The 13,041-nt window shown below is 37.0% G+C and overlaps 1 protein-coding gene and 1 pseudogene across 2 annotated transcripts; both read left to right on the top strand.

The window, feature by feature from the left end:
- On the top strand, positions 1-3,638 carry LOC103987312 (large ribosomal subunit protein uL16-like; annotated as a pseudogene).
- LOC103987311 (uncharacterized) lies at positions 3,317-12,920 on the top strand. Of its 2 annotated transcripts, XM_009405576.3 has the most exons (9): positions 3,317-3,346; positions 3,420-4,688; positions 4,816-4,892; positions 6,100-6,268; positions 8,270-8,358; positions 8,716-8,880; positions 9,035-9,112; positions 11,969-12,072; positions 12,533-12,920. In XM_009405576.3, the coding sequence occupies exons 2-9, from the start codon at positions 4,016-4,018 to the stop codon at positions 12,636-12,638; spliced, it is 1,461 nt and encodes a 486-aa protein (XP_009403851.2). In that variant the 5' UTR covers positions 3,317-3,346; positions 3,420-4,015; the 3' UTR covers positions 12,639-12,920. The 2 variants fall into 2 exon arrangements, with proteins under 2 accessions (XP_009403851.2, XP_009403852.2); XM_009405577.3 differs by lacking the exon at positions 3,317-3,346 and having other exon boundaries at positions 3,603-4,688; positions 12,517-12,920.
- The last annotated feature ends 121 nt before the right edge of the window (positions 12,921-13,041 follow it).

Raw genomic sequence — 13,041 nt, 5'->3', positions numbered from 1 at the left:
TTACGGTCTCTTGTTTCCCTTTTCCATATATAAGGAGCTGCCTGTGTGGCGCCCATAGGGTTTGCGGGGTAGATCTCATCCTTTGCCGGCGGATGCAATAATGGGGAGGCGTAAGTTGTTCCATCTCTACCTCGTCGTTTGCAATGCGTTAATACTTTCGATCATCGTGTCTCTTGTGGTCGTTCGATGGATGAAATATATCACCGAAATTGGTCACTGATCAGAAGTAATATCTAGTTTTATTGACACGATCGGCAATATATTATCTTCCAGTGTTTGGTCCCATTCCATGAATTTTGATGGTATGAATGATTCTGTTCCCGTCTCGATCGATTTGATAATATATCTGGCATTGTTTAGAGATTAAATTTCAAGAAGTTTTTTCTTTCCTGAAACTTGAGCTGATTTTCTATCAATTTTTAATTTAAAATCTTAATGCTATTTTTTCATTACCAAACCCTACTCATGAAAAAAAAAAAAAACCTTTGCCTCAATGATGAAGTGAGATAAAGACTGTTGTATAATTATTTTATTGACCATTAAAAATTTAATAGTTGAAATTATCTTTAAAATGTTACACATAACAGATCATGAGAAGAAAATATATAATTGTAATTAAGATCATTTGGCACATAAAAATGCATCTACGTAATTAACGAAACAAAAAAAAAGGGGACAACTGGAAAGTAGATGGTGCAAAATAGAGGATCCTGGAATATGATAGTGTGTGGTTTACTTTAGAACGTCTGGAAGTTTGGAGGCCTAAGATAAAGTAAAAGTTCCTTCTGAGTTATGATCAATGGCATGACTCATAGGAGTAGGTTTTTTTTGGGGGGAAAGAAAATGGGGGCTTGAAGGTTATTACAAAATTCTTTAACAAATGAACAGTAGGCTCTGCATTTAAGAGGTCACAAACATTAGCAGGTAAATTTCAAAAAGATGAATTGAGGGCTGTGTAACTTCTCATTGAGTTTTTCCAACAGCTATGGTGTTGGCTATATAAGAAAGCGATCTTTTGAATATTGCAGTGCATATCGTAGGTGGAAAGAACAATGTTATCAACCGTCATGTGAGATCGAGTACAACGTTCAAAAGCTGATGAGGGCCAACAAATCTCTCTCCATGCACATTAGTAGCACTATAGGTTGCGATCATGCCTCAACTGCAGGTGGCAAGACAGTTGAGGTGGCTAACCCACCAGCTACGAAGAATTACTAATGTCAGGTAATTATACCTGCAGCCTGAAAAGTGGTATTATGAGATACATTTTCATTTATATTTTGCATATTGTCGGTAACTCAATAAGGTGTTTGAAGGATAAATGCATTTGTCAGAAAAGCCTGCATTGAAATAATCTGTCTGCTATGCTTTTAATTCTATACTTGTGAAAAGATGCTTATGATATGTATTCTGCTCCAAAATGGAATTTGTTGTTTCTTAGAGTCTGTACTATGAATTCTTGGACAATTTTGTACAACATAAATGCATTTTTTTAAAACCAGGGACACTTAGCAGGTTTATGCTTAGTTAAAAAGACTTAAGATCATAGAGATTAGGCATCTCATGATGTTTATGTTCATTTTCTTATTTTCCTTGAGATGGCTATTCTTCATGTAGGACCTGCAAGATGTTATCGCCAGATTAAGAATAAACCATATCCAAAATCACGGTACTGCCGTGGTGTTCCAGATCCTAAAATTAGGATCTATGATGTTGGAATGAAGAAGAAAGGAATTGATGAGTTTCCCTTCTGTGTTCACCTGGTGAGCCGGGAAAAGGAGAATGTTTCCAGTGAAGCTCTTGAGGCTGCTCGTATTGCATGCAACAAGTATATGACAAAGTATGCTGGAAAGGATGCTTTCCACTTACGAGTGAGAGTTCACCCATTCCATGTTCTACGTATTGACAAAATGCTTTCTTGTGCTGGGGCAGATAGGCTCCAGACTGGGATGGACGTGCTCAGGTAAGCATTGGTCTGGTCCTTCTGTCTGTTCGCTGCAAGGATAGCAATAGAAATCATGCACAAGAAGCCCTTTGTCATGCTAAGTTCAAGTTTCCTGGCCGTCAGAAGATAATCATCAGCGGAAAGTGGTAAGCCTTAAAAAGGGAGTCCAATTGACTAGGCATACAAACCACTCCGGATTTATTGTTGGTGTGAAATTCATCCTTGCTCTAGGTGCTATGTTCCTTATATACAAAATTCCAGTTTCTGACATCTGGTCTAACCATGTTAAAAACAAAATATTTTAGGCTATTATATGATCGCCAGAAACATGTCTCCTTTTTGCTTGTGTGGTTTCTGACATGACAATATAATTTTCAGGGGCTTTACTAAGTTTAGCCGTGCTGAATATGCGAAATGGAAGAGTGAGAACAGAATCATTCCAGATGGTGTCAATGCCAAGGTAAGTTTTATTTCAGACAAAAACTTGATCGTGCTGCCTTATACATTACCTGTGTCAACCTGTTTGAGTTTCCTTAGGCTTACAAGCTGATTTGTTGGTTGGTGTTTATCATAATTTCACTGGGGTGGGATGTGTGCTTTGCACTTGCAGAGGATTGTGGAGTCCGGGCTTTCAACTCTTAGTATCAGTTTCTTTTGAATGCCCTAGGGTTGATATATTGAGATTTCAAATGGGCAAAAAAGAAGGGTTGGCTGCATGGCATGTGCAATGCACACGAGGTTGGGTGGGCTACTCTATCCTCTTATGTGCCATGAATGCTTTCCAACACTGCAAGAAAAGTTTTCTGTAGATCATCGAGTTTGTCATTAAGTTTTTCGGTTTAGTTCCTTTTTCCTGCTATTCAGCTGTGTAAAATGTCAGTACATGAAGTAATCGTCCCCGAACAACACCATGTTACGGCCTAACCACCCATCTGGTAGTAATTGTCTCCCCACAATATATTGCTCGCCCCATTCAGATGTTTCGCAATGGTAGTGGAAAACCACATCTGATGTTCATCTTAAGAATTCCATTTTTGTCATCTATTATCCACCTAGAAAACGATATGGTTTCTTATCGACATGTCTTGATCGTGCAGTTACTTGGGTGCCATGGCCCACTTGCTAATCGTCAACCTGGAAAGGCTTTCTTGAGCGCCGCTGTGGCAGAAGCTTCATAGAATCTGTCAGCTGGAGGATGATGAAAGCTCTGGTGGTTTTGAGATTTTCTCGCTATCAGCTTAGTTTTGCAGGTTTATTATGTCCATTTTTTTCTATCAGATTTTCTTTAAATTTATTTTCTGTCTTGTGGTGGTAACCTTTATTTCTTCGATTGATGTGTTTATGTAGGCGATTGGTGTGGTGCGTTATTGGTTTTTCTTTTCCTCGCTCCGGACATATCCAGTTAAGTGGATATATTTTGTCATGAAGTCGAGCATTCAGTCACATATTATGGTTTGATCCCGCACGTTGACAGAATACGTAGCTGGGTATGGATTCCCTTCGGCAGCTCGCTGGTCATCGGTTTGCCTAAGGTCGAGCTGGAGGCCATCGTGTGGTTGGTTGCTTGCCGGGCGTAGTAAACAAACATGGCGTTCTAATTGTAGGGTACGGAGAACAAAACCTGGGAAATAACAATTTGGTTGGCCCCGAGCACGTTAGGGGGAAAATAATATTACTTATTTTGTTTTTCTTATTTGTTGGCATTCATCCACGAGCGGGTCGATAAGGCATTCCTAAATTATAACGCTCTCGGTTGATCCTTCCGCTTCCGTCGACTCACCCAAATCGGACAAAAAGAAGGAGAGAGAGAGAGAGAATCCTTGGCTGCAAGAAAACAAACACCTCATAACAATTCGTTGTCCCCTTCCCTGCCTTCCTCCCTCGAGGCATCCCCTCCACTGCATTGATCCCCCTTCCCGAATAGGGTTTTGGATTGACCCCCAGGAATCCCGCTGCATTGATCCCAACTCCCGATTTCTCCTCTGCAAATCTTAACCGGGATCCGTTGATGCCCGTCTTCGCTTCATAGATCGCCGTTCCTTGAGCTTCCGCGGCTTTGGCCCCCGCACCATGGAAACCCCCGGCGGAGACTCCGATCCGTACGGGTCTCGGTTTCCCTCCTCCTCCGCCGGCGGGGGCATCAGTGGTGGCCCTTCGAGGAGGTACCTTGTCCCTTTCTCGGCGAATCTCATCCACGCGCCTTTGTCGGCGCTCTTGGAATACTCCGGGATCTTGCGGCCTGGTGCCAGCCAATCGGAGACCGAGAGCTTGATTCCCCTGCCGGAGCTGAATCTTGCCCAGGTGGATGAGTCGTCCGTATCCGCCGTTGCTGACCGTGGCGAGGTGTCGATTAGGATCATTGGGAGTGGCGATCAGGAGAGTCTCCGGATGGCGTCGACCCAGCCGCAGCCTTCGACTGCCTGGTCTGGTGGACAGGGTAATTCTGGCGGCCGCGGTGTCTCTGGTGAATCGAACCCTGCTTTCTCAGAGAGGCACCGAGGAGGAGATGGAGGGAGCAATAGCGGGGTCGGAGAGGCAGCCTCCTCTTCCGCATCTTCTGTGTCAGCATCCATCGCGGCTGTTGATGGCCCGAGCACGGACGCAGAGGCGAGTATGACGGGTGGTCGCAACAGGGATTCATCATATCAGAGATATGACATTCAGCAGGTTGCACGGTGGATCGAGCAAATACTACCGTTCTCGTTGCTTCTTTTGGTGGTCTTCATCAGACAGCATTTGCAAGGTAATGTCAGTTGCATCTTATGTTCTTGGAAAACTCTTCGGATTATCTGTAATGGAAATAAAGTCTTGGTTTGCTTTAGTTTGTTTTTCTCTGACTATTCAAAGCTGATTTTGTTGAAAAACTGCAGGCTTTTTCGTCACGATTTGGATTTCAGCAGTGATGTTTAAATCCAATGATATCTTGAAAAAACAAACTGCTTTAAAGGTTTGTTAGTTTTACTACATAACGATTTCTTTTCATCCTATGTGCCACTTGTCATTCATTTTTCATCATCCTATCATATTGAGACAGTTTTTTTGAATAAAGAACCAGCTTGTCATATGTTTTTCCATAGTTTTTACAACCATTTGCTACATCATAGTAAACCAAATTTGTTAATGTAGTTGCATTCAAGAATGCTATTAAATAATAATTACAAATCATGAATTTGTGTCTCTTGTCTCCTCTGTGGTCACTTGTGAATTGCAAAGCCTGTTTGTTGACAGATGTTTTGGGTGGGTGGTAGTTGTTGGGTTCAACATAGATGATAAAAATTTATTGGCTGACAATGCTAATTTGTCGACTGAATTGATGGTTATACAATTTAAACCTACTGTACATTGAAGATAAATAGACCGCACCCATTTTCTAATTATTCAGACAGTTTAGTTCTATGCTCTTTTTCTATTTAATTATTGAATTCTGTAAGGGATAGAGTCAAGATTTTTGTTGAACTTTTATGCTTATGAGTTTCAAAGTCTTGCAGGTGCTTTTGAGATCTCTATAATAACATATTTAAGAAATGTTCAGAGACTCTAGAAACTTAGTTGACACACATTACACATTTGCCTTGACTAATGGTCTTTGGGATATTGAATGAGAGTTGCTCCTAGTTCGGTTGCTTCAAATGATTTTTAATGTGGAGTGTAACTATTTCATAGACTTCAGCCACCCATTATCCATATCGACAATGGTAAACTTTGATTAGCTGTTCTTGGTGAAATTGAAGGAATTGAGGTAGAAAACTTTAAAGGAACTGCCCATTTGATAACCCAATTATCAATGCATGCATTCGTGACCCCCCTATGACTTGATCTCTACAACCAATTTCTACATAGTTAGTACTTGGTAATGCAGATTGATTTCCTTGTCAGATGGCTGGATTGATAACAAGCAGTTCCTTGTTGGATGATTAGATTGATATCCACTGTTTGTTAATGGTTTGAGACCTGTGCTTCTAAGAAGCAGCAATTCATGAAGACAGGTCAACCATTCAACAATGTTAGTTTGCTATTATAGATTTATATTAGTTTTTAGGGGCACTTTTGGTATTGCAAAGTTCTCATTTTTTTTCACTTATGTAGCACTGGGTAGACTCATGTTTATTAATACTTGGTTCGTTCTCACATTTACTGGTTATTGGTCTCTGCAGGGAGAGCGAAAATTGACTGTGCTTGTCGGAACTGCATTTTTCTCCATGTTACATATATTTGGCATCTACTGGTGGTACCGAAATGATGATATCTTATACCCACTTATCATGTTTTCTCCCAAAGCAATACCACAATTTTGGCATGCCATATTTATTATCTTGGTCAATGGTATCCACTGATCTTAGTTAACCCTTCCAAATATTATACTTTCGGTTGCATGTACTTGTTATATGTCGAGTGAAATTTCTTTCTTGTCTAAGATTTAATTCTCCGCCTTTCATGATGTCATATATTTATTTTCTTTCTTGCATAAGGTAAATTAATTAAGCTTTCGTAACTTTAGAGTCAAATGAAAAATATTCATGTATTCTTTGAAGAACGCCCTTTTGCATGTCCTATTCCTCTATGTAGGTTTATGTTGTGCATCAGTCATGCTGGATTTCACAATTACCTGTGGTCATATAGGTAAAAATTTGGTTTTCTTGGATTTGGAAGCCAAAAGTTGCAGGACCATCCAAGAAAAAAATGGATTATGTGCAGCTTATTGGCATATTTATGACAAATAAAAGGCATAGGTGCTGTGTTTTATCAGCCATTTTCTTAATTCTTGTTTATTGGAAAGTGGGAATAATTCCCATGCTAAGATGCACATATTCGTAACTTCTAGATATATGTGTATCTTGTATAACATACCAAATGGTTTAGGTGCTGGTGCAGTTTTGTCCATGCTGTTTGCTAGCTGTCATTTTCGTAATATCTGTTTACTGGAAGGTGGATATGGATCCCCATTGCAAAGCATGGGGTAGGACAATAAGACAATATGATGCTAAACATGATTGTGGTGTAATGATGCACTATTAATAATGACAAATCTAAAGTGGAATCATCTATTGTGAAATGGTAGATAAAGGGTCCTCTTGAAAGTACTCTTATCATTTTCATGGAGGTATTTTAGTTATAATAGTAATTATTAGATCATTGAAAATCCTTAAGGAGTAAATATAAACCATGAGTTCATTGACATTATTTTGCACTTATCAAAGTTATTCTATCAATTTTTATCCATATTTTAGTTTGGTTAGTCTAGATTGAGATTAATTGTAATAGATTTAAGGATGGTTTGTACTAGTTCGAAGATGATCTTTAATTTAGTCATTAGGATTCAAGTTTGGGAGATTACAACTATAGCATGAGGTTTATTTAGAGAGATATTCTATTTGGCTACAATTAAGGTGTCATGACTCGATCTGATGGGATAACTAGCCTGTCAAATTTGTTGTGCCTAGTGGTAGCTCCATGCTGTGACATGTCCTTTGACTCCATCCACGGATAGATTTTTTCTATTCGAGCCTCTTATCATGCCCCAATAGTAGGTTGTTTTTGATACACCCATTAGATTCTTATAAGTTAATTTTAATCTTAGCCTACTTCAGATGTGAGACTAATCGGGGTATTTCAATCTTCCTTACTTAAGGGCTTGATGTCCTTGATCAAGGTCCAATATAGCCCAGATCAAATCCTGACATTGTACATTTGAGGCATAGCTCAACGGTGGTTCCACGGTATGATGTATCCTTTGACCCGTCCACAGATAGTCCTTTCCTATTCAAACTTTTCACCATGCCTCAATAGTAGGTTGACTCTGATATCAATTGTCATGACCCGACCTGATGGGATAACTGTCCTGTCAACTTCGTTGAGCTTAAATTACCGTCTAAAAATGCTTAAGCTGAGGTTTATAGTAGTACAACCATCATTACAAGTCAATCTTAATCTTAGCCTACTTCTAGTGTGGGATTAATCGGGATGTTACATAGGGCTATGTAAATATATTTATATAGTTTTTTAATGTCAAATGTAGTTTCTTTTGTCGTTGGCCTTTGGCCTCTTTGTCCATCTTTCTTTGGTTGTTCTTGTAATTCTTTATTTCACTATATGCTATTTATTCTACAAAAACCAAGTGTTATTTAAACTGCTAGTATATTCAATCCACCTTACTGAAACTTATGATATCAGTTCTATTGTATCTTTTATTTGTTTGACACTGAACGAGTTCTAGGTTTATTACTTGTTAAATTTATATTTATTTAGGATCATTTGTTGTAACCTTATAGTGACAATATCCTGGATCCATAGCTATACAACTACTTATTGAGTACTTTTGTCTAGATATAATGGTGCGGCAAACAGCTATGGTTGTGAAGTGTATTCTCTTGGTGTATTACAAAGATCGTAAAGGTCGTAACTATCGTCAGCAGGTTAGTCATTTTTAATGTTTTCATTAATTAATAACTTTATGTGATTGTTTTTTTTTGGTGTCATTTCTTTATAGTTTAGATGGCTGGCAATAATGTTATGTTGTGGAATTCTATATCAGTAAATCGAGTCCTTTGCTTGTTTATTCTTGTATCAATCTCATGATGTTCCATGCATTGCCATTTCTGGTTATGGGAAAAGAAGTCATGCTATTTCATAAAGTCATTTCTTTTGTTTTAATTATTTCTAATTTTTAATTTCATCTTAGTTTCATGTCCTTCGGAAAATCATTTGCTTTTCTTGTGCTATAGTATATGATTTTTGGATAGTTGTAACTCATACGTTTATTTCTTTACCAGTGTCAAATGCTTACTCTTGTGGAGTACCTTCTACTTTTGTACCGTTCTTTTTTGCCAACTCCTGTTTGGTACCGATTTTTCCTGAACAAGGAATATGGGAGCTTCTTTTCATCTCTGACTACGGGGCTATACCTTACTTTGAAGTTGACATCAGCAGTAGAGAAGGTGTAGTATTTTACTGTTTTTCCATAATGAGTTTCCAGTAGTAGTTTTAATATTCTTAAAAGTGCCCATCAAGTTGAAGTTTTCAGGTTGGCAAACATCTTCATGAATTATAAAAAACGAATCCTCTTTGATATTTTTGAGGTTATAATTCCAGGTTCAATCATTTATTTCTGCGTTTAAGGCGCTATCATGCAAGGATGTAAGTTATGGGTCTTATGCAACAGCTGAACAGGTGAAGTCTTGATCTGTTCCAAAATATATGAAATCTTAATTTTGTCCATCTCGCATATTGTATTTGTTTATCATTCTTTATCAAATGCTTTAAGATATATTTCTAGTCAACACAGATTTATGTCAATGTCAAATGCTTTTAATTACGTGTTGCATCTTTAAAGTCCTTTGCCATAATTTGGTACTGGTTCTGTGCTCTTTTTAGTTTATTTACAATATGGTTACAACACAGTACATTTTTTTATTGATTGTACTCATATTCATGCACCTGTAGTTTATATGTCGAATTTGGTTATATATATTGCCATTAATTATTTTTTGTTGTCTTTCTGAGATAATTTCTCTCAAAAACAGTTATCTGTTTTTACAATCCTTTTTGCATGATATAGGACTATCTTCTTTTTCCTCTTTATAACACTTAGCAACTAAGGATATACCTAAACATGACCTCCTTTTCTGGATGCTGGCAAGATGCATGAGAGTGGTAAAAAAACATCATCCAATATGTGGTTAGTGAAATATAAATCATCCTCATCATAGTCCAAGTTGTTTGTCATCATTCCATGGTTGGAATCAAACTAACTCACAATCACACTATGGAATATCGAGAAAAGTTATGCCCAGGTTCCAAGGAAGATCTATGATGGAAAAGTGGCCAATATATTTCTCATGTAGATCCTGTGAAGGTGGCACCTATCTGCTTATGTAGGCAAAATTACGGCAAAAGGAACTTACCTAAATACCTTGTTGCAGATTGACAGCAGAAAAAATCCATCTTAGTGTTGTCGTTCAAGTTCATTCATCAAATAGCAATTCTCAGAAATCCTTCATTTGAAAAATTAAGACTCTAGAAGGGTCACCAATCCTGTTGTGGATAGAAATGTCCATCTAACAAACATAAACTTACACCCAATGAACAGAATTTAGAAGATGGAACATAAATTGTGAAGGTACATCATCTTCTTGAACAATCTTTTACACTAATTAACAATCTCAGAATGCCTCAATTTATATAATGTGATAAATCATGGATGCATTAGCAATTAACGACAAACGACTATTGAAAATATTATACATGATGAACACCTATTTCTCTTGGAGTTGAGCAGACAATGAAGATAACTACTGCTGGATGAAGACTGTGGTTTTTGGAAAGATAAAGTTGGAAATGTAATCTACATTGTCAAACATGGTACTTATAGTAGTTTAAGCCCTGCGGCCACCATTTTATTGTGCTGTCAAGCTCATTGTGTTCCCTCATGCTGTAGGTCTAGTGACCCTTGGCTAGAATAAGTGGCTAAATTGACATTTGGTGTGTCATTATTTTCAGAAACTCAATTGTACCATTTTGTATTGTGGACAAGGATGTCTCTAACACTACATTTTTCAATGGTCATGTACTCAAGCAGTAAAGTTCTTGCCATTAAGATACTTTAAGAAGGCTACTTTTTGAGCTTCGTTCTGTCCAATGATTTATGCATCCAATTAATTACATTGTATGAAGAGTATGTGATCTTGTTGTTTGCTGATTGTTGCAAAAAATAAAGGGAAAAAAGCAGAACTATCTACTCAGTTGTTATCTTGATATGAGAAATAGGTTTGTTACTTGCATTTTGTTTGATTTGAAATATCATATTAATCATTGATTCATGATTGTAAACAAAAAGAATAGTTTTCCTTATGGAAGAGAGTCTTAAAAATTCTTTCTATCATGTAGGGCCAAACATCAAGGTATCGTATAACAACAACAACAACAAAATTGTTAGTCCCAACCATTTGGGGTTGACTGCATGAATCTTTTGTTGTCATTGAGATCTGTACAAAGTCATATATGTAGTTAAGTTCAGAGTACTTAAATATTTATTTATAGTTTTTATTAAAATACTTTTAGGTCTTCCTCAATCTCTCCTCGTACGACTAATATTAATCAGTTAACCTCTTCTTATTATCGTATCTAGAGATCTCCTAATCATATGTTCATATCACCTGAAATAATTTTTTTCTTATCTTATCCTTTATCGAAATGATACTTAGTTGTTCACGAATAATAGTATTTCTTTTCTTATCTTTCTTGGTAACTATGCATCTATCTCAACAATCATATCTCGACAACATAAACTTTTTGTATATGTTGTTTTTGACTGTCCAATACTCAGATCCATGAAATATTATTGGTCTCACAACTGTCTTGTAAATTTTTTCTTTTAATCTCGATGATCACACAAGACTCCTAACGCCTCTTGCCATTTTAATCATCATGTTTTTACTCGATGCATAATGTCTTCATGATCTCTTCATCTTGATGAATAATTGATTCAATATACCTAAAGTTTTTATTTAATTGATTCAATATATTCTCTTGTCTATTCCTATAATTACTAAATTTACATTTAGAATATTTAGTTTTAGTCCTACTTAATCTAAAATCTTTAGTTTCTAAGGTTTGCCTCCATAGCTCAAGTTTATAATTAATTTCACTTAGGGTTTTACCAAGTAAGACAATATTATCAGCAAATAGTATACACCATAGAGGTCTATCATGTAGATAATTAGCAAGTTCGTCCATTATCAAAGTGAAAATTTAGGAACTTAATGTAGATATTTGATGTAATCCTATGCTAATAGGAAACTCACTGGATACACTCCCTATAGTTCTAACACTAGTAGCTACATTATTATACATATCTTTAATAACATCAATATAATTAGTGAATACATATTTCTTTTCTAAAATCTATTGTAATAAATATTTAGGAACCCTATTAGGGTTTTATATGCACATTGCAAATATTCCTTTTTTTTCTTTTTTTTTTGGTGATGTTGACGATTCATATCACTTGTTATGTAACAAATGCAGGTAATTACAGCTGGTGATATGTGTGCCATTTGCCAAGAGAAGATGCACGCTCCTATTCTACTTCGTTGTAAACACATCTTTTGTGAAGACTGTGTCTCTGAATGGTAACATTATCATGCCTAAGCTTCTCAACATTCTTAGTTTTTCTTGCTTTTCCTTTCCTCTTTTGCTAGGATTTTTCTGTATACAGCCTTGTAGGTTTTTTGAAATTGGAAGTTTACCACTCTGGTCTAATCATCTATAAAAAATGTGAGCTAAATATGTGCATCTACTTGATCCAAGCAGAAGGCCATGTTGTAAAAACACATGGATAAGACTGTTCTCTTACCTCCCTTTTGCATTAGATAAGTGGGGATTTTTTGAAGTGTCACCACTGTGCTTGCTTTCGATGAAAATAAGTTAAAAGTTCTGTATCCCCTTCTTGTGATGTTAATCATACATACATACATAAATACATATATGATGTAGTTCCTAGCATTCCTCTTACTTTCATATGCATTATTATTGGAGTTGGAATCACGTTCTGAGTGTTCCTGTTCTTGACCCAGATGTGAAAATTTTCAGGTTTGAAAGAGAACGGACATGCCCATTGTGCAGAGCTGTGGTTAAGCCAGCAGGGCTGAGGTCATTCGGCGATGGTTCCACGAGCTTATTCTACCAGTTGTTTTGATTATTGCATCTGTAACATAAATTGATTTCCTCGGATGCCAGATTGGTCAGAAGGATGCAGGAATGACCTTGCTGTGGTGCTGTTGCTGTTCTCTCATGATTTGATCTCCATGTCACCTCTCGGGAGGCTTTTGATCAAAGTTCGACGAGACACCTCCCCATCTATCCATATTCTTATATTCAATTTATATACCACATTTCCGGAAATATAAACAGAATAGACAGAAGAGAAAGCATATATATATATATATATATATATATATATTATTGTTCAGGAGGTTCACGATGCTGTTTATGGATGGTTATGAGCATTTGTGGTCCAAAGCCAAAGGGAAACCGAGCTGTTACTGTGACTGGATTGGTTGTATCTCGTTAAAAGATCTTGTAAATTGTATTTATCTAGC

The sequence above is a fragment of the Musa acuminata genome, chromosome BXJ2-6 (assembly GCF_036884655.1).
Source record: "Musa acuminata AAA Group cultivar baxijiao chromosome BXJ2-6, Cavendish_Baxijiao_AAA, whole genome shotgun sequence".
NCBI classification, from domain to species: domain Eukaryota; kingdom Viridiplantae; phylum Streptophyta; class Magnoliopsida; order Zingiberales; family Musaceae; genus Musa; species Musa acuminata.
Note: the sequence above shows the minus strand (reverse complement) of the source record. Positions and strands in the feature narration are given on the sequence as shown.

Coding starts and splice junctions, on each gene's coding strand:
- LOC103987311 (XM_009405576.3), top strand. CDS start 4,016: ATGGAAACCCCCGGCGGAGACTCCGATCCGTACGGGTCTCGGTTTCCC. Junction 9,113..11,968: donor CTTATGCAACAGCTGAACAG/GTGAAGTCTTGA, acceptor TAACAAATGCAG/GTAATTACAGCTGGTGATAT. Junction 12,073..12,532: donor GAAGACTGTGTCTCTGAATG/GTAACATTATCA, acceptor GAAAATTTTCAG/GTTTGAAAGAGAACGGACAT.